This window comes from Nicrophorus vespilloides, unplaced genomic scaffold, assembly GCF_001412225.1.
Source record: "Nicrophorus vespilloides isolate i.1.1-1 unplaced genomic scaffold, Nicve_v1.0, whole genome shotgun sequence".
Lineage (NCBI taxonomy): Eukaryota > Metazoa > Arthropoda > Insecta > Coleoptera > Silphidae > Nicrophorus > Nicrophorus vespilloides.
In genome coordinates this window covers 44,084-64,331 of record NW_017096446.1, presented here as the reverse complement: position 1 = coordinate 64,331, position 20,248 = coordinate 44,084, and the positions used below count along the sequence as shown (strand labels likewise).

The 20,248-nt window shown below is 35.4% G+C and overlaps 1 protein-coding gene across 1 annotated transcript in view; it reads right to left on the bottom strand.

Moving 5' to 3' along the window:
• Positions 1 to 20,248, bottom strand: part of LOC108557033 — a 49,476-nt gene that overhangs the window by 5,704 nt on the left and 23,524 nt on the right. Inside the window, exon 2 of the mRNA XM_017913407.1 lies at positions 4,668 to 4,771. Coding sequence (XP_017768896.1) covers positions 4,668 to 4,771 — 104 coding nt within the window. The remainder of the gene's footprint in view (positions 1 to 4,667; positions 4,772 to 20,248) is intronic.

The following is a 20,248-nucleotide window of genomic DNA, read 5'->3' as shown; positions in this document are numbered from 1 at the left end:
GAACAAGTTTAGAAAATCTTATTTCTTCATTAAATAATCTTCATTTAAGTAAAATTCCAAATTTAAGCCTTTTAATATTTGGAATATTGCTATAACTAATAATATAAAAAAATATAATTACATAATGTGTACTTTACAAGGATATAATGAGATAATTACTTTAGGAAGACAATGAATGCTTATTTACAGTTAATATTATTGTATAACATTTACGTTGTTGGTGTTAAAATTATTACAGTCGAACCTCGCTTAACGATAACCCCTTCCAAAATTTCCAGATTTTACTCGTATCGTGAAACAATTGTAGAAAATGATGTAACTGGCGCACAATCCGGGATTTCTCTTCTCGTCACTTGTCACTCGTTAAGCAAGACATTTTTCTTACAATTCATTTTGCTAGTTAATCGAAATGCTCGTTATGCAAGGTGCTCGTTCCACTGTATTATAGTGGTTCAATCTAGGCGGCTTCTTAATGTTTATTAATTTCGTAGATGCTATTGTATAAGTCAACTCTAAGTCGGTTTAATGTAGGTCATAAATATTAATATAATAGTGGTCCAACCTAGGAGCCTTCTTAATATTTATTATTTTCGTAAATACTATTTTAAAAGCCAACTATATATCTAGGAAAACTATGTTAGTGATAAATATTTTATGATAGTGGTCCATCCTAGGTGCCCAATTGCTGTATATTGTTTTAGTCGTTAAAAAAGGATGAGAAAAAGAATTGTTCGAAATGAGTGAGATCTGGTTACGTCCCTGATTTACAATCTTCTGCCGTTTTCGGGTTACGTGCTTGAGCGCTGGCCCGAAAATATATCTGTGGGTCATATAAGCAAGGTCGGGGTTTACGGGTCACCAGAATCAGGCGACATGCGGTTTTCGCGGATCATTGAGGCTTATTTCCAAACAACGGAACTAGTTAAAGTTGAAGAACCCCGAAAAAAGGAATGTAATACATTGAAAAATATAGTATACATTGAGTAAAGTAAAACAGTTGAACAAGAAATCTTTGTCCGTCACATCAGTGAGTTTTAGTTAGATGCGAGAGTACACTATTATTTGTAATGTGCGTGCTATGTTCGCTTAACACGTTTTTAATTGTGCGAAATCGCGTTTTAATAATGCGGCAAGACACAGGGAAGAAGTGCTCTTCCCCTTTTCTGCACGGCAATTAAAATGTTTTCCATTGCAATTTAGATTTGTTTCTTGGGCGAGATTGGAGTTTAATTGAAGCGATTGAATGGTCGCGGACGACGCCATTAAGGATAATAAACTGCGGCACGCACGGCTCTTCTTCGTCTTCATATGGGCATTCTCTTCGGTTTTTTGTACACATAAACAACAGCACTATTCTCCAGTATTTTCTCTCCTAATTGAGCGATAGTCCAATAAAATAACTTAAGTTACGAAAGTTGTCTACATAACAAATTTATTCCTAATTAAGTCAAATACAACGAGAGATTATTAATACAGAAAATCTTTCTAATATAATATTAATTAAGTTTACAAATATCATTATTTTACCATTATTATCTAACAACATTATACCTGATTAATATATCACTTAGTTGTGTAAGTTTGACAACTTTACTCTTAATTTAATCACAGATATATCCTAATTACGATTTATTTCTCAAATTAAATTGTATTATTAGATCCAATAATACAAAAATAAGGATATTTTAAAATATTTTTGATAAATTCAATTGGAATAATTTTCTATTCATAATGTTAGTGTGTTTTTATTCAATAGTAAAATTTACTAATTATTATAAAAAAAAATCTTGTTTCGAAATTTTAATCTAGCTATATTTTATTCGTCGCGTTCAATTAAAGGTTACGTAATACCTATTCTAGTAAAAACTTCTAGTATATTCAGTTTTACATTAATAAACTTTATGGTTTTGTTTATATTTAGAGCTTTTTCTTGTTTATAAATTAATATTATTTTAAGGGTCCCATCAAACGTCTAAATTAGCTTCAGGCTATTAGAAAAGTGTAGTTGGTATTTTTAAATTGGTATTTTAACAGTGGTAGATGTTAGTGATATGTTAAGACAAACTTTGTTAAGTATCTGTCGGTGGTGTGGTTTGACCGCTCGTTTGGCCGAAAGATGAAAGAGGTTTTTATTGACAGGTGAAGATTTTTGACATGTCAATTTACGAGGGCCGCGGATCGGTCAAACCAATTTCGGCGGGAAAAGCCATTAAAAAAATGGATGCCCTATGAATATGTAAAGGAGGGCTATAAACAAAAATCGGCCGCAAATTTATGACAATCAGACATATCTTAATTTATATGCAAACCGATCCCGCTTATTTCTACAAGCCTCATCTCAATCTATCTCTCTCTCTCTTGCACGTATTGAATTCTCCGGTTTTTTGGCGTTTCCCGAGGGAAAGTTAGAGCAGATAGATTTGTTACAGATTTCGGTCGAAATTAGCCGCTATTTATATTTAGGGTCCCTAGATGTAATCGGCAGGCCCCGAAAGTGAAGCGCGATAAACTAAAGAAGAGATAGAAGAAGAATATCTAAAAAAACATAGACAAGGAGGAAAGAAGAAAAAAAAATGGGCGCATTGTTCTATACTGCACCTTCGGGCAATCTACCATCCTAAATCAATCGATCGATTGAGATGTTATATTGCCGAGGCGTGACACTCCGCAGGTACAACCCCAAGAAAACACGAAGAAAAAATATATATATGTGGAAGAAATCCAAAGGGTTGGTAGCTGGTCTAGCAAATTAGGGCCTACCGGAACGCACCGTCCTAGCTAATTAATCACCCCCTTTTTTTTTCTACAGACCCTGATTGATTGTTTTATCTCCGAATGGGCGAACGTGATAATATTTTAATTTCCCTTATTCAACAAATCGTCGAAAGATTTCGTTGCGGGATGGGGTGAAAAAATTCTGTGTTTATGTATGTGCATATATGAATGACTCGGTCGTATAAAATATAATATATCACCCCATAAATTCGGTACCCTCCGGACGGATTTTTTGAAAATGCCCGACAGACGTCCGCACAGTTATATACATTTCACTTAATGTTCCGTAAAGTAATTGCCGGAATGCCTAATTGTCCGCAGGTAAAGGTAGTGGACAACCAACTTGACACGCATAGGCACACGTTTCCCATGGTAAAAGCATTTAAAAAAGAAATTGATTGGATGATCACACGGTCCACTTGATGTGCACTCCATTTGCATTGAAGCAATTGTCGTAAAACTGTTCTAAATATATAATTTACATTGTCCCTAATTTATTCAAATTTCTTAATTCAATTTATTACCATTTCGTTTGTCTAATAATGACTACAATATGGTTAAAATCTATGGTTATACCAAAAGGTTCTTTCTAATAATTTTCAAGATAAAAATGACATTTTATAAGTTACTAAGCTTAAAGAACTTTGAGTCAAGAAATATTATTATTAACATAAGAATACATAGCTTTTGTATAAAGATTTTTTTTGAAATCAATTGATATTTGATGAACTATTCATTTACATTTTATATCGTTGTATAATGCATTTTGATGTTTATGAAACACTACTATATACTTAGCTAAACATAACTTCATCGAAACTCGTTTTGGTTCTTTAATCAATAGGAATACATTACATTTCGTAATACCCGTATAAATGGAGTTTTCTAAATTGATTTCATTTAGGTTAAGCACACAAACATTTTATAGTTATTTATCAACAAAAAATGCTTATTTTATAATAATACATAACCATTTTTTTTAATCATGTAAACGAAATAATGCAATATTGGTAACTTGGGAATATCATATTATTTGTATTAAATTATTTTAACTTTTGTATTACTTGTTGGCAAAATGTTTAGATGTAAAATGTATACTTTTACCGTAACATATATATCATATAATTATAAAATATTATTTGTAATATAATTGATAATATTAAAGCTATTATTATATGTAGTGCACTTGTATTTGGTGATATTAAAAGGAAAATTCTAAAGCAAGACATTCTATTTGATTAGTGGTTAAGACAGCGTTCACAATTTATATGATAATGTTGCAGTTAATGTTCTTTTAGAAGGCAAGCTTTTAATGGAAGAATGTTGATAGCAGTCAGTGCTTTCAATTTTTCCTGTTTAATCCCCTATTTCGAAAAGCAATGATTGATGTGCTTTCTAAATCAAAATCAATAGAAAGTGAGTGAAGGAAGGAAGACTGAGAAAGAGAGAAGAAGAAGGTATAAACGAGTGAAAGAAGCAGAGACCGCTCGAGGAAAAGCGTAGTAAATTATGTGTAATGAATTGATAATGCGTGGGAGGTGACCGTAGTAAGAACAGTCAGTGCGATTGGCCTACTTCTGTGCTGAATGAAATGCGAGTGTTGTGATTTAATGGGCAAATAAAAATGCAAATAAAAGAGATACTCGACCGTTGCACTGGGAACTTTTAGTTACTTAGTAGTCGAAGCCTTATTTGCATACGTCGCGCAATAAATGAACGCTAATGGCGTCTCTATTACCACTCCAAACAGAATCGGCAGATTCTAATCTGACCTAAAAAATTTCGCTGTCCGCGCAGAAACTCCGTCAAGCGCATGCATGCAACGCAAGGTGAGTAAGTAGGTATGATCAGGTGGATGGATAGATTGATGGATGTAGGAACTTTGTACTCACCGATCCATACGGCAGTCCGCAGGCATCCATACATAAATATTGGCAGGTTCCGACTGCTTGTATCTTCAGTTGACCAACTCCCACTGTCGTCCTCTGGAGGATCGCTGAAACGAGAAAGAGAAGAGCATCGTAAATAGATCGTCGCAATCAAGCGCGTGGGCGTCCTTGCCATTCCGGAAGAGCGCAAATGACAAACGTCGGTGGGAAAAAACAAAACAAAACAAAACAAAAAACAAGAAATGGAAATAGGAGAAGGAATAAAATAGGAAGATGCCAAAGTCGCTGTGTACTGTGTATGTTCGAGTAAGCGTTTACAGCGGCTGTAAAAATGAGAAAAGGATATTTACGGTCGATCGGAGGTCGTAAATCGCGTCCTGTCACCCTTCGAGAACCAAGGGATACACACACAAAGCGGACGAAATAAGGATGTTTTTCAATTGCGTGACGCGGCGTCTCGGGATTTACAAAGCGCGATAAGATTGTGGGGGTAATAAGGAAGTGCCTTCTCAATCTTTAAATCTCCGCTGACACTAAGCTCCAATAAATATTTATGTTTATTTTGATGAATGACATTCAGTAACGGTTACAGGAAAAAAAGGGAAACGAACGAGGAGATGGGAACGAGATGAATTCTAATAAAAACAACAGGATAATGCTGTCTGCCGACGAGTGAAAAAAAAAATAAATAAAAAGAAAAGTTATTGATTTCCTGGAGGTTTCGAGGCGTAATCAATTAATTGCGAAACCTCTTTTATCGTGAGCTGATCGAGATTGGTGGTCGCGGCGGATCAAAATCAGGATCGATTTTCCGCCGAAGATGATGAAAGTGCGCGATGATTATGCAACGGATTTCACTAATCCTCGTGCATAGCACTAGAAAGCGCGATCAATTTGCGTCTCGTTCATCATCGTTGTGCAAACATCGGCGCTACTGGTCTTTTCAATTACTGGTTGATACGGGAATCCGTTTTTTTCAGTGCAACTGCTTTCGAGGATATTCAAATCAGCGCTGATAACGCGCAATTACTAAAGAATTAACTCATGCAATTAAATGTAATCATCAATCAAATGTCGATAAAATCCTTCCAACACAGTAACAACATTGTTTTTGTACTGAAATCAAAGAATTCTGAGGGATTACTCAAAGAATCGTTCTTGATTTAGCTATAAGTTTGCAATGATTTCAAAATATATTCGTTTCAGACAATTCGTTATTTCAAGAATTATTGTATAAAGATGTTAACAAAACTTGTAAAAATGTATGATAAATATAATAATATGTGCATCTTTTAAAATTGTATACATTTTTGTCTGTAGTTAAGTGTATTATGTTATAATTTTAGTATGCGAGTCGAAACAATTGTCGTATTATACACGGATTTTGTTAATACTGTTGGAATTGCGTTAAAAGACCTAATGTTTGCGATACGATTAGTCATCGTTTTGCAGGCAATACAAATCGTGACTTAGTGCTCCACCTTCAATTATCTCGTCCTTAAATCCTATTTGCTTTTCCAATTGGATAGATCGGAATCTACGTGTTTGGGGTTCCAGGAACGAGGGTGGCTCTAAAATGAAATATATTTGGACCGGCTCTTTAGGTCGTTGTTATATATATATATATGTTGTTGTTCCTCCTTCTGTTGTTGTTGTTTCTGCTCTTTCCCTCCCAACATGGAGAGTTATGTAGCTCCAGGGAGTGGTGATTCGGTATGGTAAAGTAATTACTTGTACATACATGTAAACCATTTGTCTGTCAGCGAGTCGGATTCGGGTCCTCCTGTTTCGGTTTTTTCTTCTTTTCACTTGTTCATCTTCTTTTCTCTTCTTCTTCTTCTGCTAGTCTTCGTAATCTGTCAGGGTGGCCCACCTACGATCGCTCTCATATAATAACGATTTCAAAGTAATTGGATTACTTTACCGACCTGTTGACGCGGTGCCCTTATATATATAGTTTTATTTTTTTACACGTCCGAGCCACCCCTTCGGGAGGGTTATTAATGGCCTCAATAAAAGCGACGCGGATTCCGATAATATTAATGCGGACGGCACCGAAACAAAATCAAGTGGGTTTTAATTGACGTTTTTATTAATTATATGACTTATCAAATACACCCGATAACGCATTAGAATGATCACTATTCGAAAAACTTAGGTAGCTCCGTGTAACTGACAAGTTACGTCGTCGACTAAAAAAAAAGACAACAAGAATATTTATATATATATATAAAAAAAAGGAACGAGAATGGATAGGAATCCTTAATGTATTTTGTGGAATTTACATGTATAGAAGATATATTGGGAAAAGCTCAGAATGTCGTTGGGCTTGGTTATTCTCGAGGAGTCCGGAAAGTTATTAGAAGTTTTACGCTTAATTAAACGGAATACATCCATTATGGGCTACCTGTTTTTGGGAGTTTGTTACCTAACCAAGCCAGGAAGTGCCTCCCGGAGAATAAGAAGAAAACGAAGATAAAAAAAAAAATGTATAGAAAACTATGTTCGTTTTAAGTTATATCCATTATTAACAATTTTTTATTCACATATCTGGAGGTGGGCGGATTTAGAAGAATTCCCGTTACGGCGGGGTTTAAGGTAAATTTGAAATTCAAATGGACTCGCGGAATAAACAATAAATAAGAGACGGTGGAAGAGTCCTTTGGACGCATTGTATAAATAGATAGGAATAGTAAGTATGCAGGACGGTAGTGTGTCAGTTCGATAGTGGAGTAGGTATCCAAAAAGAATATGAACGAGTTTGTATATAAATAGCGACAAGTAAATTTAGCGTCTTTAGTAGAGAGACGCGTTTTACTCTCATAACGGGCTTTGTCCCAAAGGAACAAGTGCAGTTTTATGCCTCCACTATTTCTATTTATTTTTAACGCGATATTTGCATTAGGCTCAACTCATAAATGCGTTTGCAACTATTTCGTTTGTATTTTTGGTAGAACAGTTAACGAGCATCGAGGAATGCAATTGGTTCAAGCTTAGATGTATTTCAATTATTTGTGCTACAAATTAACCTTTGAAGCAAAGCAAATTTCGTTTAGTCTGCGTATTCTTAACCATCCCATTCGACAATCTGTCTTTCATTTCTCTGATCACTTTTTTTCTTTTCTATACCGATTTTCTTTAGCTTTCAGGTTACAACTTTGAAAATACTAAATATTTGTATACACAGATCGTGTCCATAAATATGTTCTAATTATATTCAAATTAATACAGATATGAAAGAAATATACAATAGTAAATTATTAAATAATATTAAATTTACAAATTACACAATTTTATATTTATTAAAGGACAAATATTGTTTTCGATATATTATTGCTTACAAAGGACTTCCTTCCGCAGGAAATGGAAATAAAGTAACAATAACCAAATAAATTACTACAGCAGTAGCAGATTTTATCCTCGTTATAAATTTTACTAAACAATTTCAGAATATTTTGCGGGGTGATACTATAAAGGAATATCTTTAATAGAGCGACATTCTAGTCGAGAGGTGATACGTATACGTGTCCATAAACGGCGACGTGATGCGAAATAATGTATATGCCCAGTCTCGCCCATATTATGGCTACCACGCACTGATGATATCTGACAGACATTTTATTTTGTGTTTGTTTTTTTCGTCGTTTTTCTTTTGCTCCGCTTTCCTAGTATGTTAAATATAAATATCGGATATAGTGTCAGTGGCATGACTTCGAAGTATTAATTTCGCGGAGAGTCTAATACTCATTGCTCATGCCTTCTCTATCTTCTCCGTTTGACTCGTGGACAAAGACGCGGCCGTGCCTGACATCGAAACGCGATTACAATTACTTCCAATTAGTTTGTGTGCGTTAAAATGTTTGAGCAATTGTTTGCAGTTGGCATTAGGAAAACGTTAGCTTGACCAATTTCTCGACGGGGTTTCATCATCTCTACTCGCGGAAATCCTCGATTTTTTTTTTATTGATTGATCTTGTATCCTGTTGTTTTTTTTTGATTATGGATTTGTAATAATTAATCTATACATTTTGTTTAAAAATTATATAATTTATCTTCGATACCAAATTGTAATGTTTAGTTAATATGTGTGATGTCTTAATATTTGTTTTGATTGAATTCGAGTTCTTATTTTATATACAATAATTTTTCTTGAGGATTGCCCAAACCAGTTACAACTTAAGTGTATACAATCAAAAGGAAAGAACGAAACTAAATGTAAGGTCAAAGTACCTTAACCATTCCTTTGGGCAGTCGGAAACATCGCGGCGCAACTCCATTACCCATGTCAATACCGATACATAATTAAGTCGAAATTCCGTTTATTTGTCTATCTCCCGTGGATCACGTAATTGTGGACAGGGTGGTGGTAGTAAGGATGAGCATCCAGACCGAGTTTATGGCCGCAGTTAAGTAGTTTGGTGTCGAAAGCTATTATTGAAATTAATTTAGTTGTTACCGCAAATAGGATGCGTTCGTCGCGTTCCAAAAATAAAGAGCAGGCCGTCTTAACGCCCAGATTCAATCCCATGGTTGCGACCAGAATGCACCCGACTGCATCCAGCCGAACGCGGAAAGCGCGCGCCATCGATATTCCTCCAATTGCGTAACACGACCGCGAATTGGAGCCGGGCCAGAATCATCGCGAGTTCAGCTTTGTGCGAACCCTCAACGGATATACTCCAATGATCTAAGATAGGTGTACTTGTGAAGAATGATCCCATCGAAGGGATTCGCACAACAGATTAACTCGTAGCGTCGCGATTCTGTTTCTCGCACATTATCGTAGTGTGCATGGTGGTATATGGTCGTCCGTGTTAGATACAGCGAAATGACCGGAATGGCCTGACGCTAGCGGCTCGGAACATTTTTTGGCAATGGCAAGCGGCGCGTCGAATTTAACGGCGGAGCAAATGAACTTCTTGAGAATTGGGCCGGAAACAATGCCAAAAACTCGAGATGCGAAACTGCCTCCTCTACTTCGCGGTTTGTTTTCGCCGCCTGCAGAGGTAGGGGATGCGATGACAGCAAACAAATAACATCGGATGTCTAGAGAATCTGGAGAGGATTCCTTAATTGGTCGCAAAACCATAAATATATCCACATGGAATTCAGTAAATCCCAGATTTATTTCCACTTTTCAAACGCATTTTAAATACATAATATACTTTATGGCACGCCACTCGAGCGAAACAACTTTTGAAATACATAAATGTATATATAATGTAGGTATAATCCATAATGCTTTACGGATTTTTGACAATGACCCAGTGGACTAAATTAGATCCCCGACTAAATGTCTCTATTTATAAGTTGAACTGAAAATAAATCGGGTTGGAAATTCATTAGCACGTGCGGCGAGGAAACGATGAGGGAAGGAATAGACTTAATACGTATAATTCGAAAGAGGAAGCTTCTAATTCTTTAATTTAATTTTCCCTCATTCTTCTATTCTCTCCTCGTTCTACTTGTTTTTTTTTCTGTCTTCTTATTTTTATATTTTTATTTTCAACCAAAATAGCCAACGGTATTTTTAGATTCGGTGGTTATGGTAGATTGGACTTTTTCACGTTGGGGCAGGAAAGGAGCGTCGCGACGCAAACATGTAGATAAATCGAGGGAGCCGCCGGCGCAACGGTATTTTTATTGTTATTACCCAAAACAATACATTTGTAAGTCAAAACCGCGTGGGTCGTTCTTCCATTTAGCCGCAAAACTTGTTATACAACGCAGCTTAAAAGCCGCTGCTGCCGCCGCTTGTAGTCGGCTACCACCGGGATTTATTTATTCCGTCGTCCTCTCGCGTCCCAAATAATCCCACCTATCGATTTTCGTGTATGTGAGTAGTTCGCATGTTGTTTTTGGCTGGTCTGTAGGAAAGACCACGAAATCACCCAAAGAAACAAAAAATAGATGAAGATGTGAAGGTGGTAAAAACGAAACCGCAAGTGCGTTTCTTTTTTTTTTTTGATGGGCGCCAACTGCCAATTTGACTTTGATCCGGACATTTCTAGAGCGAAAGTCGAAATAAACTTGTTAGTAAAGGAAAAAATCGAGGATGGTTCAAAAATGAAACATAAGGCGTAGAGCAGACTTTGCGTGTTTTGAGGCTAAATTTTCAATCGATTTTGTTCGTCCTTTGGCAAAGACTTTGACTTCTTAAAATAGTTTAAGTTCAGACTTAACAAACAATCATTTTTTGTTGTTTCTGTAATTTAACGCCTAACATTGCCAATAAAATAACATTTTTCTCACGTATTATGAAAAAACAAACAAAAGTATTCAAGTATAAAATAGAAATTTCTCTAAATTAATTAATAATATCAAATGAATGTTGTCCACTTAAAATATCAATATCATTAATTAGTCTTTAAGTATTTATTAAAATATAAAAAAATACTATTAGGAAGTAAAAACAATATGAAAAATCCAACTACAGAAATATAAATAATTTGACAATAGCTCAAATTTCTTTTAACTGAAAATAACATTTTACCGTCACTGCAATGATATGAAATTAATTGAAATGAGATAAATTATCAATCAATTGTTAATAATGGTAAATCACGATGTCAGTATATATAAGGAGAGTGGTGATGCGCCAATCCATTTTGTCATAGATATGAATTGGGAATAATATTATAATTTGTATAGCAGGCAGATCTCGAGGGCGGATCGTATTTTCGGTACTAATCTATGTAATGGAACACTCAGTTGGAGGTGGAGTGTATAAACGGCCGAGAGACACAGGCACAGTTACAGATCTGTGTGAGAATTACGTAATTGACTTTCTCTGTAGGGAATTCTGACGGTTTCGTTTGTATGTGTTTGTATGTTTTTTTTTCTGTTCCTCTCTGTTCGTTTCATTACTGCTTTCCTTCACGGATTTCCAGTTTCGGGAGTCCAGTGGATTTATGAGGCCGTTCCGACGATTAGAAATCTATTACAGGGTCGTCATTATTGGAAACATATTCGATTTACGATCGAGGGTCCGTCCGTCCAGAGGTTTCATTTGAATTTACAAGCGGCACGGCCAATTAACGGAATCGACACTTCCTGCGGGAATTTTTATGGGAAGCGTTTTCGGTAATTAAAGACGCGACCGTCCAATAGGGTTGCTGTCGGGAATTGAGAGGGTTGTGTCGGCGCGCGACAGAGCAATCCTATAATGGTAATGAAGTACCAAATCTATTCTCTTCAACGGGATAAGAATAAGAATAGGAATGATGATAATAAGGATGAGGCGATGGTGACGAGGGAACAAGAAGAATGAAAGTCCTTCCTTGTTTACAAGCTTTAATTACGGACAGGGGGTTGGAGAATGAGATGAAATCCTCGACAGCTTTACCGACACGCACACATGCGACGCACAATAATAATCCCGTGACATGTTTATTAAATGATGTAACCGGGAATTTATGGACACACAAGGGACGTTACTGTCCCTTCCCGCTGTCGTCGCATCTGTGATATAAACAATTGTCTTTGCCTCACTTTATTATGTCATGTGCGTGTTTGTGTGAATAGCATTGACCTAAGACCCCTCTCACACGCTCACAGCCACTCACTCACAATTTCTCCTTTCTTCTTTCCTTCCATCCTTCTACTTTTCTTCTTCTTCAGTTTTTTTTTTCTTTCACTCTATTTAGGATACAAGGGTATACTGTTTTATCTTGCCTCATAAATAAGATGAAATGCGATCAGCGAAATCGGGCGGTTCGAAGTGTGATAAACTGGAGCAGGAAGTGTCGCAATCGGATCAAGGAATTTCTGGAGCAGACTTGGATAATTCGACTGACTATGGATGGTAGACGGAGCGACGGGCAGACTGCTGGCACAAAATATTGGCATTATTTTATTTTGGTGCGTGATATTATAACAGTGTGCCTGACGCAACGGAGCCGATGCTATTTTAAATACCAAATATTCACCCGCAAAATCGCGTTACGCAACGAACGCTCGAGCGACACGACCGGTGATTAATCCTAGAGGGATTTGTTATTCTCTTCTATTCCTTCTAATATTATTCCTTCCTACCGTCATGCAAATATGTCCTTAAGCAAATTTAGTATATTGATATTCTATAAACCTCAAAATGAACATTTGATATTGGGTTGTCTGTATGGATAGGTGGTTTTTAGTGTATAAACTTTCCCACCTTCTCAGTGCCCTCTGCTTATTTTCGTTGTTTCTTATCGGTGCTAAAGTGTGGTTTATTTATATATTCCGGTCCTTTGCCAAATCACTCACGAGCACATGAACATAAAATCGGTGCCAATTGAAAGCGAAACCGGAATTATCATTCGGATCACCTGACATCCCAATTCCATATTCCAAATCCGTCAGTACAACCATCAACAGCTATATCAATCAATTGTTAATTACAAAATATATGTTATATATCCTTAATTATCAACTTAAAACTTCTAATTATATTCTCTTAAATGTTAATTACACTAATTAATAAACCTAATGTCAATTAAAATAATAATATATTTTGCTATTAAACTCTAAATTTCATATAAGTTTTCAAAGTTTTTCTAATTCTTGAAAATGTATGTTTTTAAAAAAAAAATTGATATAAAATTTTTACAAGTTATAGCAAGCGTTGGAGTGTTATAAACGGATGAACTTAATCAGTCACTGTTATATATCAATTTCACGTAGATAGTCCTGAAACGGTGAACAGTGTCCACCTAATTGGTTACCTAAGAACCAGAAGAAAATACAGGAAGCGTTTCTAAAGGCAGAACAACGGAGCGATAAAGTGGGTAAATTAGATCCTTACATTGATAAACAATTACACAGTTTCCACAACAGTTTCATTTTACATGGTTTTGTTGATAGTAGCAAACATTGATAATTAATACAATTTAAATAGAATCCTGTATCTCTTAATATAGTCTTCATCAATCAGCACGAACATTGAGTTAAAATATGAAGCATTTTAAAGAATAGTAAACATTAATTAGGCACGTTCCTATAACATTTGACGAAATGGAAGGAACAACTTCAAACGAATTCTATTTCCAGAATATAAATATCCCCCGTTTCTAACTCTCGCCTTAGATTATAACGAAAACAAAGCGGAAGCACTTCTTCAGACTGCACATATATATATATATGTAGGGTGTCTTAATAACTTGGGGTATATGTCAACAATTACAATTACAAAACGGATGTCATCTTGAGGGCAGTCGGATGAAGCCGTAAATAAGTGAATGCGACTTCAAGGTCGGAAGCCAAGGTCAAGTCGTTAATTCTCTTCGGTTTTAAAATAGACTATTACGGCGATCTCCCTTGAAGTCTTAGTTTTTTTTTTTCTTCTTTTTTATATAAATTATTTTTCCCAAATAACAAATATTCTTTGAGATTTGTTTTCGACCGATTTCTTTCATTATTTTTGTATCAATTATTTGAGGTTGATGTCCTTGAAATAATTATTTTACACTATTGTTTGATGTAATCGTTTAAGTATATGGATGATTTGTAAACTTTTTTGTTAGATTTTTTTTCTTCGATTTTATTATATTCAAGTGAGTGTTGATGATGCTATGATACCTTCTGGAAAAGCAATGTGATTGGGTAAATAAGAGAAACAGTACTGCGGATGCGGAAACGTAGGATTCGGCAATTAGTTGAGTTCCTTTTTTTTGTCGTTCTTTTATTCTGTGTAATCGATTCCGGTTTTTGTGATCAATCACAGCCGTTCACGGTGCGCGAGTTCACGTTCGCCTTTTCCATGTTGTGGTGAATATGATTACTCGTCAAAATGTTGATTGCGTTTGACCCGAAAACGATGTTGGCGAGCGAAAGCAAAGCTACTTTATTGGCCCGACCGAGGCCAACCGAAACAGAAGGTTCTTGGATTTGAGCTGAGGAGTGAAGCAAGAAGAGGGACGAGATGGGTCAAAGATGGAGGATGAAGAGGAGGAGGCAAGACCAACCGTGCAGACGAAATAAAGTACCAAGAGCTTATTAATTGACGACGACCAGTTGCTACGCGACGGACAGTTATACTATTTTCAATTAAAAATCTGAACAACCCTCCCGAATTTCAACCTGGGCGGAAACGATGGTAATCGGTAGCCATTTGCATACTTGACGATGTGCGTGACTAAGTGACATTTCGTACTTGCGTTTCGCGTGTTGCTCATATCTTGGTATCATAAATCGGGAGGTATAGTATATAACAGCGATGAACCACAAAAAGAGTCACCAGTAACGTCACACTATACTTATGACGCGTCTGGTGCAACTCGACATCTTCAAAAACGCCACCTTATAAATTACGGTTTCCTTGACCTCACCGAAATTACTCAACGTGCAGTGATAGGGGCAAACGGCCCGAGGGTTTCGTAAAGCTCGGAATCAGAGCACGTTGGGGGTTTCTAGTTTTCTTATCGGCCGTGGAAATAAACAGCCCGGTGTTTAATTAATAGGACGTAATTTAATTGTCCACTTCTTTATCTAGGATAAGTTTCATATAATAATACTGGGACAAACGATGGGGGCCCGTTTCTCACTGATCCTCTTTTGCTCCGTGGGTGTTTGTGGACAAAACATGTACTTGTCCAAGATGCGGCGCCCTGATTACCGAATATTAAATTATTTTCGATTATTTAAATACTCGCCTTCTACTATCTCTCTTTCTGTCTCTTTCTTTCATCCTTTCCATGTATATCCTTCGATGGGTCACGTCCGTGGACCAAGGAATTCGTCGCTATGCTGCACACCATTATCTACCCGACTCTGTGAGCATTCCATGGATAGTAAGGTGGATTCTTACTATCTTAAACTGTTGTCGATATCAAAAACAAATTACTACATTACTTATGTAACCTTTATGAGTGTCATCGAAATTGCCACTTTATTTCCCACATTCGTTTTCAGAGCAACTTACGAAACTTATTAACTGTTACTATTGTAACTTCTTTTTGTATCTCAATTGAACTATATTTTTACTATTTCTGTCAATAAATATTTTTATTTAGAATCTATCACAACCCGGCAATAAGTAAAAACTTTTATCAAATTAACATTTCCCAAAAAAAAATTTCCTAATAATAATTGTGTATGTGTTTTGCTGGGAAGTCATAAGACCAGATTTAGTTAATATTTTAATCAATTTAATAAAATGGTCTTTAGCTAAAAATATGCTTATTTACAATTGAGTTATGTTTTGAGTTTTATATAGATTTGAGAAATGGTGACGAATGAATGCAAATGAAATCCGCTATTTCTATCTAAACAAGATTAGAACTTATCAAAGATACCCGAGTGGAATTGAATAACGGTAAATTGTTTAATGTCTTGAACAAGGCTAAACAATCGTTTAGATGCGCGTCGCTGACCAATTATGTATTTGCGCGTTGTCCTTTCTGACACTGGATGGTAGTAGTATCGGCAGGACCAATCGGGGCAACATAATTTCACGGTCATCGGTAAAATCCGAGCAGCACGATCCGATCCGGCATGTGCACTTGGAGAGAAAGGATTCCAACGAGGGTATTATAATAAATGGACAAAATCGGGACAAAAATAAAACTACAAATAAAAAGTGTAATTACTGTATAAACAAATATAGGGCAAATATTTGGTTAATAAGCGGCGTTCGGCTCGGAGCCACAAATATTTGAATAAAAGGTTGAATAACTGGTTGATGATTGTAATAGCTTCGGTCCCAGGGAGCCGCGATAAGAAACCGTCGGAGTCCAGTTTTTCGGGACGTGGACTTGGTAAGATTTCATTGATGGATAAGGAACCTCACCGATGCACTTGCTCTCTTCACCGACACTCGACAATCACCTCGGTGAAAGTTCTTCTCGTCGCCGTCTTCGTTTACGGGGAACGTAATTTGTGTTTATGGGCACCGTAAAGTCTCCCCAAGATATACCCACCAGGAACGACGGACAGACGGCTCTTGCATCATACCGAAAACTAGTTGAACCGAACCCATCCATAATACCTTCCACTACGTGTCCATACTTTATTTAACGCCGCTCCGCACTAAGCTCATGATGTATTCGGGCTAATCGACATTTTTCCGTAATTACTTCATCGTCGGCCAAGTTATTCGAAACACTTAAGTAGACCAAAAACGGACGTAACCTTCACAGAGCATTATATCACTAAGAAGATCCATCTCTTCATCTTCAGCGCTTCATTAACATAACCAACAAATTAAAGTAAAATGCGAAAACTTTTAATATCATAATCTTTCATCATTTTCCACTTTAAACTACATGCAACTCCTAAATACATTTTTTTTGTCCCAGAATTTTTTTAAATTTAATTATTTATTAAACATTCATACATATGTGAATTTATTATACTTTTTTTTTTTAATTTTGCATTTATATATCATGTCCATTTCCAAATTAAAAATACAAATATTTCACGGTTTTGACAATTACTGAAGCTTTAAAGTATTGAAGTTAATTGTATATTTTTTTTTGTGAAAATTGGAGTAAAACAATTTGAAGTGTAGTGAGGACGTAACTTTAGGAGTTACGAAAAAAATAATGGGTACTTGGCACCCCGTCGGGCAAAAGGCGGACCTGAAATTCAGTCATTATCCGAGCATCGAAACGTAACTTGAGTCAACTTTTGTAGGAAAAAGGTCCCACGCTCTCTCTCTATGTTTCAATTAAATGTGTGTCGCCTCAGATAAGCAATAAATATTGAAACACCCCGGCATAGGTGTTCCGGGCGTTCCCATTCCACGGTAAATTAGATGCGGACTAATGAAATGACCACTTAACGAGCGAAACGTTTACGTAATAATAATAACGAATTGAATTTCAGGTGCCGTAATTAATTTGTTTGCATTTAATAACGTACAATTTATAATTACATTATGCATACACATTAGTAAAACTCGTTGCTATTTGCTTTTTGGTGTTTTTTTTTTGTTCGTCGGTCGATTTATACTTGTAGAACACGATTCATAATTGCTCGACGCCTACATCTGAATATTTACGGCTCACAGTTTTCCTTCTCTCCATTCATAGTCCGAGTCCGTTTCGAATGATACGAGTTTGTTTTTGTTTTGTTTCGGAAGCGGTAATTATGTACTCGTGCCACTTTGGAAAAGTTTCTGTTTCGGAGGCAGATAAAGGAAAGATGCTGATAACTATGGACCATATTTATTCTGCTCGTTACGTTACGCAGCACTTACGATTATTGCGTAAAAATTACTTCATGCATACTTGTATTCAGCGAAATAACAAATAATAATTATATAAAATGTACATAAATCTTCGCTAAGATTCCGATAGACGCCGTTTCATTAGATTAGGAATTCGAAAACAGTCTGCTCATCATATGGATTACATCCGTTAAATTTAACCAACATTGGCACCAATTAATTACAGGAATACCTCGCATAGTGCGTTTTATCAACAACAACCCGCACTGTTTGAAACAGGATTAATCGAGGATACTGTCCATATTTTTTTTTAATTTTTTTATTTTGGTCAAATAAAATTTTCCGCACTGATCAAAGCCGCACTATGCAAGGTATTAATTTACACTGTTTGTATCTTACGTACTTTAAAATTAATTGAGATTAATTGTTATGACACTATTTTATATATAATTGACTTTAAGTAAACAATGAAAAAAAAAACTATACATAAATCTTCGCTTTTTCGTGAGATTAGAATGCATCATTAACTTGCAGGCGTAAAAAGTGTAATTGAAGTATTAAAACATTTTATTTGTTATATAACAAAAATTATAAATGTTTTTAAAAGCATTACAAAACAATAAATATTTTAAAGATTAGATTGTGAATGTTAAAAAGGTCATGATAATTATGGCATTTTCTGTAAAACATTGATGATTGATAAGCCAAGTTCCACTATAGCCCAAGTTATAGTTTTCGGTAAACTAAATACAAGTGTTTTAATCTAAGTGTTTAATATAAGTTGATGAAGAATTTAGTAGTGAAATTTCTCGCAAGGACAAACGCATAGTTTTACTTTCCGATCAATCAGTGTACAACATTCTCGGTAATGCTTTTCGTACTTTATGCGATCTTAACTCGACGATCGTAAAGAGCCAATTGACTCGAATGGTGGTAAATCAAGTCTGTGATTCCATTGCTTTTTGCTAACGGGCTGAATTATGAGCACGTTCCTTCGTTGATAACCAACGCAAACTTCCATTGCAGATGCAAAGTTACAACCTGACAACTCGCAAAGTGTAAATAATAATAATAATAATAAAAGATGAAAATAAATGAAGTTGAACTCGTGGCAAAAGTATGTGCGTTACTCATCGGGACATCAATGTTAAGGATTACGTTTAACCTTGAACCGTACCTTAATTCAGAGAGGCATTATTGGCGCTGCATTCAATAAAACATGTACAGAGCTTTGTGTTTCGTAAACATAATTTCAATCTTTCTAGAACGCTTTCAGGCTTGCACAATTGCTTTGCGTGTCATGGTTCTCCGCTATACACAGAAAACCATAGGAATGTATTCAGAGATTACTTTTTATTTGCGACGTGGCGTCTTGTATAGGTAGAAAGTTCAATGGTCATTATTACTAGCGGCGTAGCAATTTTTTTAAACATGGATGTTAAGTAAATTTCTAAATTTTTTTTTTCATATTGATTATATCTTGGAATCGATTTTAATTTAGAGATTATATCGTTTAATCGACTTTCAATTATAATTGCTGGGAAACACGACCACTTATATATTACATACAGACGTATGTAATTATTAGTGACTAATGAGTAAATTAATATTGCTGTTAATTACTCGAGATACTCGTCACTAGTATTGAATTTCAGTAAAACTAGAACGAAATCTATTGATACCAACAAGACGTGTACATTAAATTTACCGTAAAAACGCTTGAAAATATGACACACATCGGTATAAGTTTCGCATTACAGATACACGGTCACATAATAAATTACATTATTATATTGATTATTATTGTTTATTTTAGTTGTAAGAAACTTGAGTTGAATATCAATGATAATAATGTGAAAACGTTTCATTCTTACAATGAAAAAATTGTGAAAAACCATGAATAAAATACTGAAAAGCGCGGTTACTGCAATATTATAGTAAAATGATGTAGATTTGTCATATATGAAGCAACTTGAAATATTATAAATATATTTTGAAAACTGACCAACGATTCTTGTAAATGTATTAACTATTATGTAAATACGTGTATTATTTGCCCATGAGGGCCTAAGTTGTCCTATGCACTATTTAAGTAGATGACTTCGGGGGATGCATCTTAGCAATTTAACATTTCAATATATAATCTTGAAATCCTATTCAATTTTGTGGGCTCTAGACCAAATGGATAAGATGACCCTGTCGTCCATCCAATAATTATCCGCAGCACAATTTGCTTAACTTTTGTCAAAAAGTGACATCTATTTATCACTTGTGAAACAAACGAATTTTAAAAATAGATTACAAATTCTATTTGAATCATATAAAATTTTTAAATTAAAAATATCTGAGAAAAACTTATGCATATTAAGAATAAAATTTGACTATTATAAAATAATGCAACTAAATATAAAACGAGTTATTTAAATCATTGTGATAT